At 44.7% G+C, this 21,210-nt stretch overlaps 1 protein-coding gene across 4 annotated transcripts in view; it reads right to left on the bottom strand.

Annotated features, from left to right (window-relative positions):
* Positions 1-21,210, bottom strand: part of UVRAG (UV radiation resistance associated) — a 96,522-nt gene that overhangs the window by 60,965 nt on the left and 14,347 nt on the right. For all 4 annotated transcript variants that reach the window (XM_061351401.1, XM_061351402.1, XM_061351403.1 and 1 more), the window contains exons 2-6: positions 19,684-19,801; positions 13,164-13,198; positions 10,835-10,996; positions 9,391-9,465; positions 7,115-7,200 (exon numbers count right to left, since the gene is read on the bottom strand). In XM_061351401.1, coding sequence (XP_061207385.1) covers positions 7,115-7,200; positions 9,391-9,465; positions 10,835-10,996; positions 13,164-13,198; positions 19,684-19,801 — 476 coding nt within the window. The remainder of the gene's footprint in view (positions 1-7,114; positions 7,201-9,390; positions 9,466-10,834; positions 10,997-13,163; positions 13,199-19,683; positions 19,802-21,210) is intronic.

Genomic DNA, 21,210 nt, shown 5'->3' with positions numbered 1-21,210 from the left:
GACTCCAGTGCTGGGGTGGGTTATGGCTTGACTTCTATTTGTGGCAAATAACAAAAGGAAGCTGCTTTTTGTTCTTAATACTGGTGCCTATCAGTTTGTGATAAGTCAGGGCAACAGACAATCGCATTCAAGACAGTCTACATAGTACAAAGGTAAATTACATGCAAATCCAATTCCCAAAGGGCATAAACATGAAGATTTAGGACAAGAGGAACTGGCCTCAAGCTGCACCAGGGCAGGTTTAGATGGAGCTGAGGGGCAATTCCTGCCCCAGAGGGTGCTCAGGCATTGGAACAGGCTGCGCAGGGCAGGGCTGCAGGCACCGGCCCTGCAAGGGTTCACACCCCGTGGAGACGAGGCCTCAGTGCCATGGGGCAGTGGTGGCAATGGTTGGACTGGATGAACTTAAAGGGCTTTTCCAACCCAGCTGAGTCTATGACTTCTAATCTCATTGAGCATCACTTCATTGATACGGTCTTTCACACACCAACACAAATAAAGCAGCAGAATAAAGCTGTTTATGAAGTTCTGCACAGCTCTGTGTCATTCCTCTTTTAAACAGAGCTCTGACCCAGATTTGATCAAGAGCTAGCAATATGCCTATCATGCTTAGGCTAAAGATCTGCCACCATAAAGGCATTTCATTCCATATGGTGTACTAGGAAAGTTGAAGATAAACGCAGCAGCTAACTGTATGTTAACTGCTAACCCTGCAGTTAACATACAAACCCCCCACCTCTCTCCCATGCTTCACGGGCTGTTTCAACTTGCTGCAACCCATGTCATTCCCTTCTACAGATCTGGGCAAAAGTCAGCCTTGTAAACTGGCTCTTGTGGTGACTGATTAGCCTCAGTTTCCATACAGCTTTACACCACACAAGTGAAATGCCTGGGAACAGATTTGTCCATAATGTCTGATTCCACAGATGAATATCCCTAAGGAACCTCTTCAGAAAATTCAGATCCCAGTTTCCATCCCAGGAAGACACCACCCCATGATTCCAACCCCCATGGTTTTTAGGCCAGGAGAGATGACACTTGTAGCATTCATCCATGTGAGTGATGCTTATTGAAGCATACAGAGGCACTCAAGAGGTCCCGTTACAGTTTATTTGTGTTGGCTTCAGGCCACCTGGGGTTTCATGTCCCAAGCCAAGGGGATGCCTGCCTTGTCTTGGCTGCTTACACAGTACGAAGAGCCAAGTCTTCCAGGTGGAAATGCTTCCTAGCTTAGAAACATCCAGGCTGGCCACTGCAGGAAAACAATCACGGTTATCACTAGCAAAGGGGATTTTTAGCAGAGGAACTTACTCATTTAAAAGCACAAGTCAGGCTAAGGGGAATCCTACTGCCCATTCCAGGATTGAGATGGTGTATTTCCATATCTGCTGGGAGAGGGTGGTGGCAGCAACATGATTAAAGTCTTAAGGTTTGCAGTTTGAAAGCCAGCAATTTGATTGGTGAGATAGAATCATAGAATGGTTTGGGTTGGAAAGGACCTTAAGATCATCACGTTCCAACTCCCTGACATGGGCAGGGACACCTCACACTAAACCATGGCACCCAAGGCTCTGTCCAACCTGGCCTTGAACACTGCCAGGGATGAATTATTCACAACCTCCCTGGGCAACCCATTCCAGTGCCTCAGCACCCTCACAGGAAAAAATTTCCTCCTTATATCCAATCTAAACTTCCTGTTTCACTTTGAACCCATCACCCCTTGTCCTATCACTCCAGTCCCTAATGAAGAGTCCATCCCCAGCATCCCTATAGGCCCCCTTCAGGCACTGGAAGCTGCTCTGAGGTCTCCACACAGCTTCTCTTCTCCAGGCTCAACAGCCCCAGCTTTCTCAGCCTGGCTCCATACAGGAGCTGCTCCAGTTCCTGATCATCCTCGTGGCCTCCTCTGGACTTGTTCCAACAGCTCCATGCCCTTTTTATGTTGAGGACACCAGAACTGCACACAATGCTCCAGGTGAGGTCTCACGAGAGCAGAGCAGAGGGGCAGGATCACCTCCTTCAACCTGCTGGTCACGCTCCTTTTGATGCAGCCCAGGATACAACCAAAATGCTTTCAATCTGCACTTAGTGGCTGGCTAAAAGGCACAAGCATGCCATTCATGCTGCTAAGAAAGGGTTAAACCACAGACAATGCAGTTTTTGACTGAAGAGAGGAAAACATAAGAAACAAACCTTCCAAGGGGCGTGTTTTACTAAATCTTCGAGCACTTTCTGTCTGCAGGCAGAATTTGGGAGGATTTGAGGCACTTATACATAGAAGCATAAAAACTAATAGCAGGCCAATTGTTCTGTCACAATACCATGAGAAGCTGTTGCAGAATGCAAGATATTAGTTTATACTTAGGAACTGAAGCAGAATCCTAACATATAGGATTTTAAGCTCTTCTTTTAGCAATTGCCAGCACAACCCATCTTCCCAACACCATTGCATACTGAAAGGTCTATATTTCACTATTTAAAGAAAGGAGAGAAAACTCAGAGAATCCTAAATATAAACCTATTCCCATTAGTGCTGCAAACGTGCCGAGAGCGTGATTACGGAGACGTGTCCAGAACATGACCTCAGATGAATCTGGCCCATCTTGAGTGTGATGTGAAAGGTGAAACACGTTACTCTCTAACCTATTACCACCAGCAACATAATATTTAGAATGCCTTTAAGTGACCTCTCCTCAGGAAATCTGACAAGATGGCCAAGGGACAAAGCCTCAACCTTTCAGCTTTCCAATGGGGGGGCTCATTTTTGTTAGCTAGCCCTTTTAAAACAAAAGGCTGGGAGAACATTTGTCATTGCTATATGGCATTAACAACTGCTTAGCAGCACTGCATTTCATACAGTCACAGAATGGTTTGGATTGGAAAGCACCTTAAGACCATTCAGTTCCAACCCCTGCCACAGGCAGGGACACCTTCCACTGGAGCAGCTTGCCCCAAGCCCCTGTGTCCAACCTGGCCTTGAACACTGCCAGGGATGGGGCAGCCACAGTAAAGCACTTCTGCCTTCTATCCAACCTGAACTTCCCCCGTTTCATTCTGAACCCATCACCTCTTGTCCTGTCACTGCAGTCCCTAATGAAGAGTCCCTCCCCAGCATCCTTGCAGCCCCCTTCAGACACTGGAAGCTGCTCTGAGGTCTCCACGCAGCTTCTCTTCTCCAGCTGCAACAGCCCCAATGTTCTCAGCCTGTTTTCATCTGCCTGAGGTTCTTGCTCCTGCCCCAAAGCAAGAAGGTTCATGAGCTGCAGAGGTGCTGAGAACTTTCCCTGTGTAAAGCTCAGCTCTCTGGGTACTTAAACTTTTCCTCCTGCTTAATGAACTTGTAAATCTGAGTCATTAAGCATCTGAGCACACAGGCACGACTTTCATCCAACATTCAGACCATTTTCTACTGTTCACACGCTCTGGCATTCCTAACTAATTTCTTTAAATCAACAGAATTTGAGCCAAGCACGTGCTTTTCATTAAGGCCTATTCACAAGCTTCATGAGTTTGAGCTATTCGCTTCTTCTGAGAAGTAAAAACAAAAACTCAATCATTTCTTTCCCAAAAAACAGGTTTGATGGAGAGATCGACCACAGAAGTTCTTGCTTTGCACTTTTTCAGGAGATGAGGGTTGAGGTAAAACCTCCTCTCTCAGTTGCTCATCTCACACGGTGATGATGCCCCATCGTTGGCTGTGTTCAGGGCCAGGTTGGACACAGGGGCTTGGAGCAAGCTGCTCCAGTGGAAGGGGTCCCTGCCCATAGCAGGGGTTGGAGCTGGAGGAGCTTTAAGGTCCCTTCCAACGCAAACCCTTCTATGATTTCCACACTGTTCAGCTGACCCCACCTGGCAGAATGACACCATTGGAGTAACTGGGGTACAGACACCACCATCACTAGGATTTGCTTCCTGTTTTTAGGGAGTTTAAGCAAAACCGGGACAAAGCTGTTCTTCATATCCACATGTCTCATGGAAGCATTAGGAAACCACATGTGCAGCTTGTGAATTTTTACTACAGGCAAGCATCATATCATGAGAAAGTCTTCAAAATGTGGGATTTATGTGACCAGATGCAAGCACAGACACCTCCCTATTCTCTTTACAGCCAACGGACAGAAGCAGGCAGACAGAGATTCATTTCCTCCCCAAGTAGACGTCCTGTCAAATGAATCACAACTCAAATTATGCCCATCTCTCTCTTCAGGTTGCAAATGGAACATAGTCACACAAAAACCATCATTGGAAAGAGTTCATAGGCTCGTTACTCAAGCCTGGACTTGAGCTGGAGGAGGTGGTAACCAACATGCTTGGTAGGAGCAAAGGGACACCTGACAAGAAGAGACTGGAGATTGCTTTAAAAGAAATAAACACTATCACCAGTGGTTTAAGGTTGATGTCGAAGGTAAGCAGCAGTACAGAAAGTGTACCTGTAAAATAGCAGAGCTAATGGGGGAGGGAATAGACTCACAGACTGGTTTGGGTTGGAAGGGACCTTAAGATCATCCAGTTCTAACCCCTGCCACGGGCAGGGACCCCTTCCACTGGAGCAGCTTGCTCCAAGCCCCTGTGTCCAACCTGGCCTTGAACACTGCCAGGGATGGGGCAGCCACAGCTTCTCTGGGCACCCTGTGCCAGCGCCTCAGCACCCTTACAGTAAAGAAATTCTTCCTTATATCCAACCTGAACTTCCCCTGTTTAAGTCTGGACCCACAGAAATCCATAGAAAGGATTCTAGACTCTGCCTCTGCTCCTGAAGAGCTTTCTTAGATAAGAAGGAAACAGGCAAAAAGAACACCTAGAAATGGTCACAGCTGATAACTGCTAACTTCTGATGGAACTAGACAATGCAAGATGTACTCCTATAGGATATGTAGAACCCACTGAGGCACAATCACCACCAGGCCTGGTGGTGAGGCCTGGATAAAAACCTCTTTCTTTTAGGACAAAGCAAAAAGAGAATGTCTCAGCTCAGAGGCAGGGCTGAACAAGAGCTACACCCAACAGCACACCTAGAAACTGTAAAGAGATCATGTCTGGGCTCTCAAGAACCTTCAAAGACCAAGCAAAGTGCTCAGCTTCAGTGCTGAGGTTTCATAACAGCATCCAGCAAGTGGAGCTTTAGCAAAGCTGGCATCTTCATTTCTTGTTAGCTTTATGATAGACACTTTCACAGAAGGACCACAGTTCATATTAGACAGGGTTAGACAGGCTCAGACAGGCTCAAGTTGGTCAAGTCATGACCAGCTGGCATAATAGTGTGTGAGTATGCTTCATACTACAAGGAAATGCAAAGGAAATGTGGAAAACTCACCAAACCACATCAGCAAAGCAATCAGGATGACCAGCACACAATCTATTCTATTTAACAAAGACAATGTTAGGTAGTAGCTGAGTTCTCTTCTAACAGACTGTGACAGAACGCAACCAGAAGTTTATAACACACCCCCAGGTTGTTTTGCACTAGAAGTACAGGAGACAGGCATTTAGAATGCAGCTTTTGGTTCAAACCTGTTTTATGCAACCAAGAAACAGCACATTTAAGTTTTAAGAGAGCTTGTAAAACAAGGACTTTTGAACAAGCAACATAGAGTTAACATCTCCTAGAGTTAACGTCTTCACTTCACAAGCAACAGTGACACCTACTGTTAACACTACCAAAGGCATTCAACCTTTATTACAACTGCTAAAAACACAAATGTATTTCTCCAAAGACTTTTGAAAGCATATTAGAATCATAGAATCATAGAATAGTTTGGGTTGGAAAGTACCTTAATATCATCAAGTTCCAACCCCTCTGCCATGAGCAGAGACACCTCACACTAAACCATGGCACCCAAGGCTCTGTCCAACCTGGCCTTGAACACCGCCAGGGATGAAGCATTCACAACTTCCCTGGGCAACCCATTCCAGTGCCTCAGCACCCACACAGTAAAGAACTTCCTCCTTATATCCAGTCTAAACTTCCCATTTCAGTTGAACCCATCACCCCTTGTCCTGTCACTACAGTCCTTGATGAAGAGTCCCTCCCCAGCATCCTTGTAGCCACCTTCAGATACTGGAAGCTGCTCTGAAGTCTCCACACAGCTTCTCTTCTCCAGGCTCAACAGCCCCAGCTTCTGCAGCCTATCTTCATACAGGAGCTGCTCCAGCCCCTGAGCATCCTCGTGGCCTCCTCTGGACTTGTTCCAACAGCTCCATGTCCTTTTTACGTTGAGGACACCAGAACTGCACACAATGCTCCAGGTGAGGTCTCACGAGAGCAGAATAAAGGGGCAGGATCACCTCCTTCGCCCTGCTGGTCACACTCCTTTTGATGCAGCCCAGGGTACGGCTGCTTTCTGGGCTGCGAGCGAACACTGAAGCCGGCTCATGTTCATTTTCTCATCGACCAACACCCCCAAGTCTTTCTCTGCAGGGCTTGTTAAATGCCTTTTGAACTCCTCAAAATCCATCTACTGACAAGTGTTTAAAATGTCTGGTTTTCCACACATAATGTTCTTGAGCTATTATCATTAAAGCAGATCTGAAAAAGGACCTTTTATTTACCTTTATGCTAGCATTTTGTGGGTTTCACCACCTGACGCCTAAATAACCTCCTAAAACTGCAGTCACCATACCCATCTTATACCACACAAGTGTTGGAGTAACTGGGTTCTGACTTTGTGCAGTGCCTATTTTCTGGATTATAAAGCAAAAAAAAGCAAATTCAATTCAAATTCAACATTTAAAAAGACACAAACCACACACATTCAGGTGTGTAGCTGCTTTGCTCCAACTACAGCTTCATTCAACCAAGTTAAGTTTGGGCAAGTTGCTTCCCCCCCTGCCCCTAGTTCTAATTTAGTTAAGCTTTAATGTTGTTGAGGAGAACAGAGTGGGGGTGTTGTGGTTTAACCCCAGGTGGTAACCAAGTACCAGGCAGCCACTCACACATACAACCCCACAGTGAGACAGGGAGGAGACTTGGGGGAAACGGTACATCAGCCTTACATGGATATCTCCTTTGCATATTCCAGTCCAGAAGAGTTGGTTTTATACTTGGAAAGGCTCCTTCTACACACATGCTAAAGAAGTTACCAAGAGCTACATAGAATATTCTCCAACACCTTACCTAAGCAAAGAGAAGACATCATACGAGTTACGGACACAGTTCTGATCCACCTGGAGAAGACTGCTCTTCAGGGTACCTGAGTGATCCTTAAGGCAAAGAAAAGAATGTTAATTTAAGAACCAAAACTTCTCCATCTTGACATGCACTTTTGGTAGGACAACAAATAATGTTGCATTTAATGTCTTTTAAATCTCTTTTCACATGGTTTTATGTGCAGTAGATAGAAACAATATATGGTGGTAATGAAACCATGTTCAAGTCCGGCTCTTAACAGCACTTACCTACAAAGGTGTTAGTGACCTATCACACTGTGTTCTAGACAGAGAGTGTGGTTTCCTGACCTTTATAATCCATTACTGCACAGATTCCATGCACAGAAATACTGAGGGATGCAGTTTAGAGTGCTGCCATTCTTCAGGTTCAGATCTGAGAGCCTATTCGGTGACGTGAGATAAAGCTCTACTCCCTATCCATGCGGAAACACGTTTAAAGGATCAAAGCAATCTCAGTTGTGAATGATGTGAATAAGTCTCTGGAAGTTACAAGAAAACCCTTCTATCATTCTTAAGCAAGCAAAGCGTACACTCTGCACAAGAGGCATTGAAACAGTGACAAAGAGCAATTCTTCACACTGCAAAGATCACATATTGAATGCTTCTATATCATAGTCACACAAACTCCTAGAAGCACCAGAGACTCAGAACGGGTTCTTCACATGATAAAGTGAATTCTAAATAGGTCAAACCACCAGCAGCCCTGTAATAAGTTTACAGACTGTAGGAAAACAGGCATTCATCTTAGTGTATGCACTAACTCCAGCTGATCCCATCTATCAGCTGATTTTCCAAGTGATGCAGGTGTACTCAGAGTACCACAATCCCTGCACACTCCCTGCCTAACAGGCTGCTGTCATATATAACATGTTGAAAAGCAGAGTTACATGTCAGCATCTCCTGACACAATTGCATTAGCCACAAGCCATTCAGCACATTCTTTCCCACAAAAAATAAAGTTCCACCTAAATAATCGTGTGATCTATATGCTGCAATATGCATCATATTGCAACGGAGGCACCATATCATAGAATCCCAGACTAGTTTGGGCTGGAAGGGACCTTAGAGCTTATCCAGCTCCAACCCCTGCCACAGGCAGGGACGCCTTCACTGGAGCAGCTTGCTCCAAGCCCCTGTGTCCAGCCTGGCCTTGAACACTGCCAGGGATGGGGCAGCCACAGCTTCTCTGGGCACCCTGTGCCAGCGCCTCAGCACCCTCACAGGGAAGAGCTTCTGCCTAAGAGCTCAGCTCAGTCTCCCCTCTGGCAGGTTCAAGCCATTCCCCTTGGCCTGTCCCTACAGGCCCTTGTCCCAAGCCCCTCTCCAGGTCTCCTGCAGCCCCTTTAGGCGCTGGGAACTGCTGTAAGGTCTCCTTGGAGCCTTTTCTTCCCCAGGCTGAACACCTTCTCTGTGCAACCAGTTCCAGTGTCCCACCACTCTCACAGTGAAGGATTTCTTCCTAGTACCTGATCTGCACATTGCTGACTATAGAGCCATCACTTCCATTCAAATCCCCACAAGACAGGACTTGCTGGTTGTGGCTAAAGCAGAAACTGTAGCTGTGCATCAAGGAGCCATCTCCTTTCCAGCCAGGGACTCCTTATACAACCTACCTATACCACAGCACTGCCACTGGCAATTTGGGATTAAGATAAACCCAACAACCTGTCAGCTGTGCTATTTGCTATAGGTAACTTTAAGCTTTTTCAGCATCGATGTAGTAATCAGCACTGCCATAGGATGAATGTGGCTGCAGTCAGAATATTGGCTGAACAAGCACAAATACTTCAGTGGAGTCTTTGAAGAACAAAAACCATGGGGTGAAACAGGGGCAACATGGAGCAAATAGATTCCTACTTAAGAGCTACAAACTCCAGTTTTAAAACTGGTAACTAAAACTTCATGTGCTTTTCTATTTGCCATGAAAATGAGTCTTAGAAACCACACCATTTCAGAATGTTCTATGTTTAAATGCAATGTCTGCTTGAAAGAATAGTCTTATTTCCAGTATCAAGGGGTTTTTGGACTTAAAATACTAGTTCCTGTCTTCCCAAACAGCTCAGATGTCCACACCACAAAGTAACAGTTATCTGTTATGTCAAAAAAAGTGTTCCTTCTCAAAATGAAGCATTTTTGTGTATTTAAGTGTGAAAATGTCAGTTTCCAAGCTCAATTTCAGCTTGCCAGCAGTACCAACAAGCCAGAAGTACAAGATGCCCTTACCTTCTGCTCAAATGAAGCTCCGTAGTAACCATCATTGAGACCAAAAATAATCTCATTGGGGTTTCTTGCATGTATCTGGAAGAAGAGAAGGAAAAAAAATCATTCCAGTCACCTAACTATGACTTTATACCGGACATAGAGCACAAAAGCATGGAATGCTCTGACAGTCGAAAGCAGTTTCTCAGCACCTGCAATTCTAGAAGCACAGGAAAACTAAGTGAAAATGGAATTTATCCATAGAAAATGCATTTGCTTCACAGGTTTAATATGTCACTGAATGTGCTCAGCGATTCTACCTTGAAATCAGAAACACTGGCCAGAGCATCCTTCCTATTGCTGCGTTTCCAGCTGACAAAAATAAGGAGACCAGTAAACTAATCAAAGAAATAAGTCTTAAGAATAACTAGCTTGCACATAATGATAAGTAAGGATCCTAAAAATGAGGGTTCTCTGGTCACAGCAGACAAAATCATGGAATCACAGTATGGTTCAGGTTGGAAAAGACCCTAGGATCACCCAGTTCCAAACCCCTGCCATGGGCAGGGACACCTCACACTAGCACAGGTTGTTCCAAGCCCCATCCAACCTGGCCTTGAACACTGCCAGGGATGGGGCAGCCACAGCTTCTCTGGGCACCCTGTGCCAGTGCCTCAGCACCCTCACATTTAGTGGTTTTATCATTTATGTGATATGGGTTTCTTTCTGAGCCACGTTTACTACAGGCTCCACAATTCAGAACACACCTCTCTTTTCACCTCATTCAAAAGGAGATGAGTAATATACAAATCCCAGAATAAAACAGATCTGAGAGTAAGCTCCTTGGACTGAAGAGCTTTGATGGTTTGTCATTGCTATGTGAATGGATTAAAACTGTCATATACACAAACATTTAATAACAGCAAGCAGGGCCAGGCCAAGGGAAATGGCTTGAACCTGCCCGAGGGGAGACTGAGCTGAGCTCTTAGGCAGAAGCTCTTCCCTGTGAGGGTGCTGAGGCGCTGGCACAGGGTGCCCAGAGAAGCTGTGGCTGCCCCATCCCTGGCAGTGTTCAAGGCCAGGTTGGACACAGGGGCTTGGAGCAAGCTGCTCCAGTGGAAGGGGTCCCTGCCCGTGGCAGGGGTTGGAACTGGATGAGCTTTAAGGTCCCTTCCAATCCAAGCCAGGCTGGGATTCTATGAAGTATGCATACAATCACACCACCATTTCCTTGAAGTGAGGCACTGCAATTTAAACCACTACCATTTGAGAGGCTCAGTCAATAGTGGTACCTTAAAGCAGTCGAGATATAAAGCTCAGAGGTAACCTAGCATGAAACTCTGCAATCAAACTTTAAAACATGCCCATCAAATGTGTTCATTTCCCCACTTAGCCTTCTATCTATTTGTTCATCCACATAACTTGTTTTCTTCAGTAAAGAGTTGAGAATAAACTGTTTTCACATTACCTGCTGACCCAAGTACTTCAACCCATCCAGATTGACCTTCCATTCAATCAAAAGCTGGAAGTGCTCCTTCTTGCCACCCCAGATCCTCACTACAAAGCAGGAGACAGAGGTATCAAGACGATCAGGCATGATCCCAAAGTCCAGACTCCTCCATGTTGGATTCTGTGGGTAAAAGAGGGATAAAACCAACTCAAACTAAACAATGCAGAAGGTAGTGAAGTCCATGTCAAACGTTATGTCTATATATATATAGAGAGAGAGATATAGATATAAAAGAATAACAAACACCCTATTTCAAGGTTCACACATGGCTCAAGCCAACAGGCTCTGCTGCTTCCTTAGTCTGTTTACTACAGAGAATCCCTGGGTTAAAAGCTTCATGGTGTAAAGTACTTCAGAAGCTCAGAGTGGGCTCTGCTTCCTTCCATTAGGAAACGTTGAAGAATTTACTCAGAATGCACTCATGCAGTTGAACCAAATCAGGACCTTCACAAGTAGAAGTGACTTCCCAAGTCATAACTGAGCTTCTGAGTACAGTTTACATTGCAAAAGTGAAGTTTAAAAGGAGGGCTGATCTACTCAATGATTCAGTTTGCATTATTGACATATATGTTTGCACTCTTCTCCTCCTTGACTGATGCTGATGGCAATCCTCAAATGTTGCCTCTTCATCCCAAGAGATCAGATATGCATCTCAAGCTTTATAAAGCCAGCATACTAATCTGCTAACATCTAACTCCCTAGAACTCAGATTTGCAAACATGAGGCATTCCAAGAACTTTCACTCATCTCTGATAACACAGAATTAAAGATTTATGGAATGGTTGTAACTGGCAATAGAGTCAATGCAACACTACATGTGCCAAGAGACAGATACTGACTTTAGGACTTCCACAGGCCATAAATCCCAGGGTGTTCTAAGACAGAAATGGGGAAGAGCTTTTTATACACATCTCCCTCCTCTGCTACACGCAGAAATGGTAACTCCTCCAAAACAAATGTGGGAACCCACCACTACCCCACGATACAACAAGCTTTTCCTTCTAGTGCTTAAGAAGCTTGGAACAGGCCAACCACCTCTGAACTGGTGTTAGGCAATTTAGAGGCAGATGACTCTGAAAAGAAGGGAGGAGCAAAGCCACCCATAAAGTACTGCAGAAGGAATACATGCATGGAGTTTTCCTAAGGAGATATTTGGTAGCACAAAACCACCGTTTTAATAAATACCCATAGACAATGCATGAAATTTGCTCGAGACATCTTTGATTTACATTTGTGACATTTCACCTCATGTTGCCTTTGGTTAGATTCCCTTTTTGTCATTCCTTGTCCTGATTTAGAACAGGCAGACCTCAAAATCTAAAGTCTCATGGAACTTTTCTCTCGCATAAATGAGGCTTGAGGATGTAGAGAGCTGCTTCTCCACTCAGGAGCTTTTCAAAGCATTTACAGCTCGTGGGCTATAAACGGTGCTGTTCTATCTTCTTCATGCAGGTTTTCAAACTCCTTTACCCAGTATCTGCAACATCCTACACCTAGAGAGACACCTACCCCTCATCTGCTGTGAGAACCTGACCCTTTCTGGGCCCTTCACTGACCCAAAATGGGAAATGTAGAAACTCTAAGATGCTTTCAATTTCACTTTCTTAAAGCTATTCAAAGAATGCACATGTGTATATGTGCAGGTACATGCTGCTTACCATTCACTTATACAACAGGGAGATGTTCAAAGAAATCAGTGCAACTCTGTTTGACTGTCCCTCTGCCTGGGGTGTTGCAAACAGGGCCTTAGCTTCTACATCACTGCACAACCTGAGCTTCTATTGAATCCGTACGCCCAAAGTAACATGTAAGTGCTTCTTAAATAGACATTTAAATAAAAGCAACTATTTCTGTTAACACCAAGAACAGCAAATAAAGAGATGAACTGCACACAAACCTGAGTTATGGCACATACAAACCTCAGATACTGAAATGACTTAAACCCGTAAAAACACAGCTAATGGTACTTTACCTATTTGGTGTTCTTAATATTGAATTTATATTTTAAAGCTTAATTTGAAGTTTTCACATGAAAACACCCTGCCCTTGGGGTGTTCTATCTTGCAAGAGGACCAAAAGACTTAAAACCAACACACATTTCTACTAGTCAGTAACTCACTACCGCAACCCCTGTGAGAATGACCTGGAAAGGAAAATGGGATACTCCAACCAAAACTGAAGAGTGCAAATACACATTTAACAGTGCTGGGATTCAGCAGAGAAATCAATCTACTGCAGTAAATACACAGTTTTTCAAAGGAAAGGTTTCATTATTAAAGTAACTTACCAGAGAATTCTTGATCACCTCACTCTTATAAAACTCTGAAGAAAAAAATGAGTAAAAAGACACCTTTAGATTAGTTTAAACATGGATATAGAACAGAAAAGACTAAAATAAATAACATTAATGTAAGACAAATGCTAATGGGTCTAGTTTATCAGGAGCAGATTCATGAGGAAGACTTGGAAGTACAGGCATGCTTTGAACTACAGCGAGACCTCACTTGAAACACTGTGTGCAGTTCTGGGGTCCTCAGCATAAATAGGACATGGAGCTGTCGGAACAAGTCCAGAGGAGGCCACGAGGATGAGCAGGGGCTGGAGCAGCTCCTGTATGAAGATAGGCTGAGAAAGTTGGGGCTGTTGAGCCTGGAGAAGTGAAGCTGTGTGGAGACCTCAGAGCAGCTTCCAGTGTCTGAAGGGGGCTGCAAGGATGCTGGGCAGAGACTCTTCATCAGGGACTGTAGTGATAGGACAAGGGGTAGCGGGTTTGAACTGCAACAAGGGAAGTTTAGACTGGATATAAGGAAGAAGTTCTTTCTTGTTAGGGTGGTGAGGCACTGGAATGGGTTGCCCATGGAGGTTGTGAATGCTCCATCCCTGGCGGTGTTCAAGGCCAGGTTGGGCAGAGCCTTGGGTGCCATGGCTTAGTGTGAGGTGTCCCTGCCCATGGCAGGAAGGTTGGAACTTGATGATCTTAAGGTCCTTTCCAACCCAAACTATTCTATGATTCTATGATTCATTCACACTTCCCTATTAGATATCATCATTTGAACTTAGCATTTCACCTTTATATCCAAGATAATTCTCAAGATTTACTGAGGTTTTGGTTTCTGGGGTGCCCCAGTACTTCACAATATGTGGAAGACATTAGCAAAGTGACTTCTTCGTCACGCCACATCTTCCTAGAGGAGAGCAACACTCATTGCACTGCTTTCCTGAAGAGCATGAGGGACCTTGAGGTCCTTTCCAACCCTACTATCCTATGATTCTATGACCCGTTCTAGATGCTTGGAGAGTGAAGAGCCAAATTACCCCACAGAGGTGCCTAGAACCCTGTATTAAATAGAAATAAGCAACTGCTGACACAGGGACCTTGGTTTTTCCATCCCAAAAAGGAACTTGAAGGGTCTTCAGGTAGAGATCTCTGGAGGCTATAATACAGATCATGTACTGTATCCCTTGTACTCCAACGGACTAAAGTTTTGAACGGAATGCAGGACAGTCCCTTACATGAGAGGCTGTAGAAGTAGTGATCAGTTAGAGGTTCAGCCAACCACAGAGAAGTCCAGGCTGCAACCTCACGTTATATACCCTTATCCTTCTAAAACCTTAGAGAGAAGCAAGGATCAATTACACTAGCTGAAAATAAAGATTAGAAGAAAACAAAAATTCATCTCCAACTGTTAAGCATATCAAAAAGCAGGTTAAAAATATAGTTTTAATGACATCTCTCTACAGTCTAGAACTGTAGTGGAAAGCAAAGCATTAAAGGGTGTAGAGAGCTTGACATCAGAATGGCTAAGCAGAAGAGGCCACGATACCATACAGTTGGTAGAAATGTAGGCCTCAAAGGTACTGCAATCTTGTGGTTAATGTTTGCCTCAGGTTGCTTAAGAGACAGGACATATATCTTGCTGAAACAGCACAACGGTAATGCTTGAGCAAGCTGGAACATGTTGAGCAAGTTGAGACATGTCGAAACAAGAAGTGGTTTGTGGTTTTTGTTACTTGGAAACTTTTGTGTTAAACATAGCGTAACCAATAATCTCGCTGTATCCTAGCAGATAATGTGTCTAACTCTGTAGACTATAAAAGTTGCTGTGCTTTGCTTAATAAACGAGACTTGCTGACCATGAGATCATGAGGCTTGTCTTCTGTGACTCCAACATTTGGCGCCCGAACAGGGACCCTGCTGGACAGGGACCCCGCTGGGACCTGAACTCTTGCTAACCGACGGAGTTGCGTTGGGTGCGGGTCTCGATTCAAAGACGGCTTCTGCAAAACGGGAGTGCTACATCGGTGGACTACTCGTCTCCTGCTTAAGCCCAGAGTGCTGCATCGGCTGGCTCTGCCGCTACGCGCTGCCGACGCCTGGAAGGTGCAACGGATCCGGTAATTATGGACAGGCAAGCGGCGTATGATCTTTTTACTGCCTTCCTCCGTCGCCGGGGGCTAAAAGGCTTAGATTTTGATAAAGAGCTCCCTGCCCTTCTTTCTTATGCCCGGTCTTTTGGTATCTTTGCCGATCCCCATTCTATTCACCAGTTATCAGAATGGCGCCGATATGGCGATAAACTTTGGGATCTTACATTAGACGATGATAAAACAGCAAAAAAGTTTTCTAAATTATGGCGTTTAGTGCATAATGAGCTGTTGATGGTACAGGCAGAAAAACGTGCAGCTGAAAGTGCCCGTTTGGCACAAGATCAAAATCGTAATTATGACCCTTCTGCTCCTAATCCGCCCACCGTTTCCACAGTTGAAATATTACCTTCACCCCCACCACCCCCTCCTCCCTCTCCTCCATCTGCTCCTGTTCCCGCAACTGGACCGTCTGATTCTCCTCAACCCTCCCCCCCTCTGTCCTCTAATGCCACGGAGCCGTTCCCCGGAGCCCTTTCGGACCTCGCGGAGGCTATGGCAAAACAGAGACGGGAGGCTTGGGCTGCTTTGGCACGCCATGGGGTTGAAAATGGAGACAGCGTCCTTGCCGAGGAAGCACAGGATCATGTCACTACTTCTATGGCTTTTCCTGTTATCTTTCACCCACGACCCGGTGGCGGCTTTAGAGCCGATATTACTCAAATTGATTGGAAGTTATTGGCACAACTTCGGGCCACGGTTGCTCAATTTGGGGTTACTAGTGAACCAGCAAAACAAATGCTTGATTACCTATTCAATTCAATGATTCTTCTGCCTGTAGATATCAAAGGAATTGCCCGGTTAATTTATACCCCTCATCAAAAGCTGCCGCCCCTGGCAACTGGGTAGTTCAAGACCTTTTAGACAAGGCAAACACCCTCCCCTCAGGTAGTCAAATTTTTATAATAGAGGCCCTTGACAAAATCGGCAATAAAATTAGCGAAAGTCTTAATACCCAATCTCAAGCTCAAATTCAAGCGCAAAGCCAAGTTCTGGCAGCCCTTGCACCTCTCCAGGCGGCAGTCGCACAAACTCGCCCTGCAGCCCCAGCAACCCGACTGACAGCTACAAGCCTTTCACGAAATCATGCATTGTGTCACAAGTGGATTTGTCTCCCGTCGTGATCCTACTCTCCCTCTAGATCTAATCATATGGAACTCGGAGGACCATCTCTTAGCAGCAATTGCCCAATTAAGGAAAACGGGGGACAAGACTCAGGACACCTTGGTTATTGAATGGCTAACACCACAATTACAACAGCGAAAGTCAATTACAAAGAAATTGGAGCGATTAGCGGCCCTGATACGTAAAGGCCGACTACGAACTGTTGAAATTAGTGGAAAAGAGCCTGAGACCATTTATTTACCCATGGACCATTCTGATTTAGATTGGTTTCTCTTAAACGATAATGACTTAGCCCTTGCCTTGCTAAACGCCCCTTGTAAAGTGCTCACATCAAAAAACAAGCCTAGCACATTAGCATGGCTCGGTCAATGGCAGTGGATTGTTAAACCCCTCAGAAGTGAATCGCCCATTCCGGAAGCCATTACAGTTTTTACAGACGCAGGGAAGAGGTCCCGAAGAGCAGCAGCTACATGGAAACAGGGAAAAACTTGGTGTCATCATATTCTCAACGCGACACCTGAAGACAATCTTCAAACCCTTGAACTTTTGGCTGTTATTTGGACTCTTCATGCGTTCCAACAACCCCTTAATGTTATTTCCGATTCCCTATATGTAGTGACAGTAACCTCTCGTATCGAAGATGCTGCTATCAAAGATGTTACTAATCCTAGACTTGGGGAACTCTTTTTATCCCTCAGAAGGGTGATACATGCCAGAGCACATCCCTATTCTGTGCTCCACATTAGAAGTCATAAGTGGGATGTGGGGCTAGGGGAAGGAAACGCAAGGGCTGATAAATTGGTGGCTATACAACAGCCAGCAGTCATACCTCGCAGTATCGCTGCTAAAGAAAGCCACAATATTTTTCACCAAAATGCTAAAGGATTAGCTAAAGAATTTGATATTCCCATAAATGAAGCTCGTGCCATCATTAGAACGTGTTCTGTCTGTAGCTACCCTCAAGGAGGAGTAGGCTTAAGCATGGGAGTTAACCCTAAAGGACTAGACTCTAATCAAATTTGGCAAATGGATGTTACTCATATACCCCATTTTGGAAAGCTAAAATATGTTCATGTCACTATTGATACATATAGTCATTATATTTGGGCAACTGCTCAGACAGGTGAAAAGGCCATACATGTCGAAAAACACTTAAATAGCTGTATAGCTGTAATGGGAATCCCCAAGGAAATCAAAACTGACAATGGTCCAGCGTACATTAGTGAACGCGTACAAAGATATATGTTATTTTGGGGAATCAAGCATACTAAAGGTATTCCCCACAACCCTACCGGTCAAGCAATAGTAGAAAGGGCGAATAACACAAGTTAACAACAAGTTAATCAAAGTAGTATATGTCTTGCTTTAGCTACAACTTCTGATCCCTTTAGAACGTGCTTAGTAGGTGTACCGATGCCAAATATAAACTACACACTTTTTAAATTTAATATGTACAAAAATGTCTCCGACATTCAGGAATTTAACATATTAGGCTCAGCACCAGCACAAAATTGTGTTAAATTTGACCCTAATCCTGGTCAAGATAACCCAATAAATGTTTCCTCCCACAGACCCTATAATTAGACCGCTTATTGCCAGAGCATTACCGAGAAAACCATTATAACCTCCAACACAGTCTATCTCCCTGGAGGACAATTTCTTATTTGCGGTGACAGAGCTTGGCAAGGAATTCCCAGGAGCCCGGTAGGAGGACCCTGTTATATAGGCCATCTGACGATGTTTGCACCTGACATAATTACAGTTCTTAACACCAATCGTACTCATGTACGTCGTAAAAGAGCAACCACTCAATTAAACTCAGAGTGTCAAGATACTGTCACACTTTGGGATCGTCCAGAAGTTGTTTTAGCCAGCCTTTTTGCTCCTGGTGTAGCATCTGCCCAAGCTCTCACGCAATTAAGAAAGTTAGCTTGCTGGACAGGGAAACAAATAAACATCACAACAAAAATTTTGTCAGAATTAGCTATGGACGTAGATGGAGTCCGACATGCAATCCTTCAAAATCGAGCTGCCATAGATTTTTTACTCCTCGCACAAGGTCATGGGTGTGATGAGTTTGAAGGCATGTGCTGCATGAATCTATCGGATCACTCTAACTCCATTCACAAGCAATTAGCACAGTTGAAAGATAGTATGCGAAAGTTACAGGAAACAAGTGATCCTTTTACAAATTGGTTAGCATCTTTTGGGTTATCCTCCTGGCTTATCTCCTTAATAGAGAAAATTGTTTTGGTAGTGGTCATAATATTGTTAGCAGTTTTGCTTTTACCATGTATCATGCAATGCTTGCAAAGAATGATAACGAATGCTTTTGATCGCAAGATGGCTATGTTGACTATTAAAGAAAACGGGGGAAGTGTAGAGAGCTTGACATCAGAATGGCTAAGCAGAAGAGGCCACGATACCATACAGTTGGTAGAAATGTAGGCCTCAAAGGTACTGCAGTCTTGTGGTTAATGTTTGCCTCAGGTTGCTTAAGAGACAGGGAGAGCATACACTCTCTTGGCCCAAACAGCACAATGGTAATGCTTGCAGCAAGCTGGGACATGTTTCGCAGGTTGAGACATGTCGAAAAGAGAAAGTGGTTTGTGGGTTTTGTTACTTGGAAACTTTTGTGTTAAACATAGCGTAACCAATAATCTCGCTGTATCCTAGCAGATAATGTGTCTAACTCTGTAGACTATAAAAGTTGCTGTGTTTTGCTTAATAAACGAGACTTGCTGACCATGAGAGCATGAGGCTTGTCTCCCGCGACTCCAACAAAGGGGAATGAGATCCAACACTCAAACACAGCTATCAAAAGCAGAGCAGATGCCTGGATGCTTCATGTCATTGGTTGACAAGTCTATTTTTGGAAAACTTTGATAATGAGTGCTGGTTTCTGCTCTGAAAAGTAACTGAGCAGAGAGCAGGACACTCTCCCCCATAAAGCAACTAAGGCTCCAAAGGCTTTAACTGTTCTGTGCTCTTGGAAGTTCCCAAGTTTCCTAAATTATCAGTGAGGGGAGAGGAGCAAAAAACAATAATAAGCTAATTTAAGACACTACTAAATGCATCATCTGTTTTGCTTCCTTGGTTGTCAACTAAAAGCTTTTAGGAAGCTCAGGAAACTAAAGAGCTCTTCTCCACTATTAGTATAAGCGATGCAAATACAGCAGCGGGTTGTCAAGGTAATAAAAGGGCAGAGAATCTGGATCACAGGAACCCAAGGATTAACCAGTGAAAATCTGCCTTACCTTTGTATATCTTGGTGTTATCACACAAGTGAAGAGTGAAGTACGTATCCAAGAGGCGATACCCATTCTTGTTGATGATGTTCCGGGCAGCAATATTCCGAAGGTGGCGAAGCCGGCGCTGAAAATGAGCAAAACAACAAAACAAAACAGATCAAGAACTCTGAAAGGGGCTTACAGCAGTGGAAGGCATCCCTGGCCATAGCAGGAGGTTGGAACTGGATGATCTTAAGGTCCTATCCAACACAAACCATTCTATGATTCTTTGAAACTGTTTGAACAAGCAGCGACCAGCACCTATGAGCTCAGATTAAGCAACACTGATCCACTACCCAGACTTGTATCCTGTACCTGCTTTCTACTCTTCATGTCTAAACCACCCCACCTAATCCGGCAGTTTCAAGTGAATATGTGAGACACTGAGCTTCAAACAGCAGCAGCACCACCCAGGTATTCTGCATCATCATATTGGAAACACTTCCAAGGCAAAACTATGCTCAACAAGCACTAGAGAAGAGCTCCAACATAAACCAACTCCTAATCCAGAGCTGGATAAAGCTTCCTGAATTCACAGTAATGCTGGAAACTGCCAGCACAGCCTCGAATAAAACATACCATAGAATCCTATTGGAAAGTCATATACAGGTTTTCAGGGAATATGAAGGGCACAGTGGAAGTTGTGACGTCTGTCAGCTACCATCTGCTCAGATAACAAAGTCCTTTTCTCTTGGAGTGAATACACTTGAATATGGCACTAAAATCTTTAGTTTAAGTGATTTCAGCATTATGCTAGTTTGCTACAATACTGTACCTTGAATGAAAACCCTCAGATTGAGTCAAGCCCTCTCCATTCACCTTTATTGCTCCAAATTCCCAACAGCTATGGCTCAAAGCACAAAATACCCTTTACTTTGACAAATACAGAACATGACCAGCAGGTTGAAGGAGGTGATCCTGCCCCTCTACTATGCTCTCATGAGACCCCACTTGCAGCATTGTGTGCAGTTCTGGTGTCCTCAACATAAGAAGGACATGGACCTGTTGAGCAAGTCTAGAGGAGGCCACGAGGATCATCAGGGGCTAGAGCAGCTCCTGTATGGAGCCAGACTGAGAACACTGGGGCTGTTGAGCCTGGAGAAGAGAAGCTGTGTGGAGACCTCAGAGCAGCTTCCAGTGTCAGAAGGGGGCTACAAGGATGCTGGAGAGGGACTCTTCATTAGGGACTGCAGTGACATGACAAGAGGTGATGGGCTAAAACTGAAACAGCAGAAGTTTAGACTGGGGATAAGGAAGAAGCTCTTCCCTGTGAGGGTGCTGAGGCGCTGGCACAGGGTGCCCAGAGAAGCTGTGGCTGCCCCATCCCTGGCAGTGTTCAAGGCCAGGTTGGACACAGCCTTGGGTGAGGTGTCCCTGCCCATGGCAGGGGGGTTGGAGCTGGATGAACTGAAGGTCCTTTCCAACCCAAACCATTCTATGATTATAAATTCATTGCTAACAAGTTAACACAGACCCTCCAGTCATTCTTAACTC

This window comes from Neopsephotus bourkii, unplaced genomic scaffold (genome assembly GCF_033783945.1).
Source record: "Neopsephotus bourkii isolate Nb327-2 ecotype Australia unplaced genomic scaffold, CSIRO-AGI_Nbou_v1 NB_580, whole genome shotgun sequence".
Classification (NCBI taxonomy): Eukaryota; Metazoa; Chordata; class Aves; order Psittaciformes; family Psittacidae; genus Neopsephotus; species Neopsephotus bourkii.
This window is presented reverse-complemented; position numbering and strand designations above follow the sequence as displayed.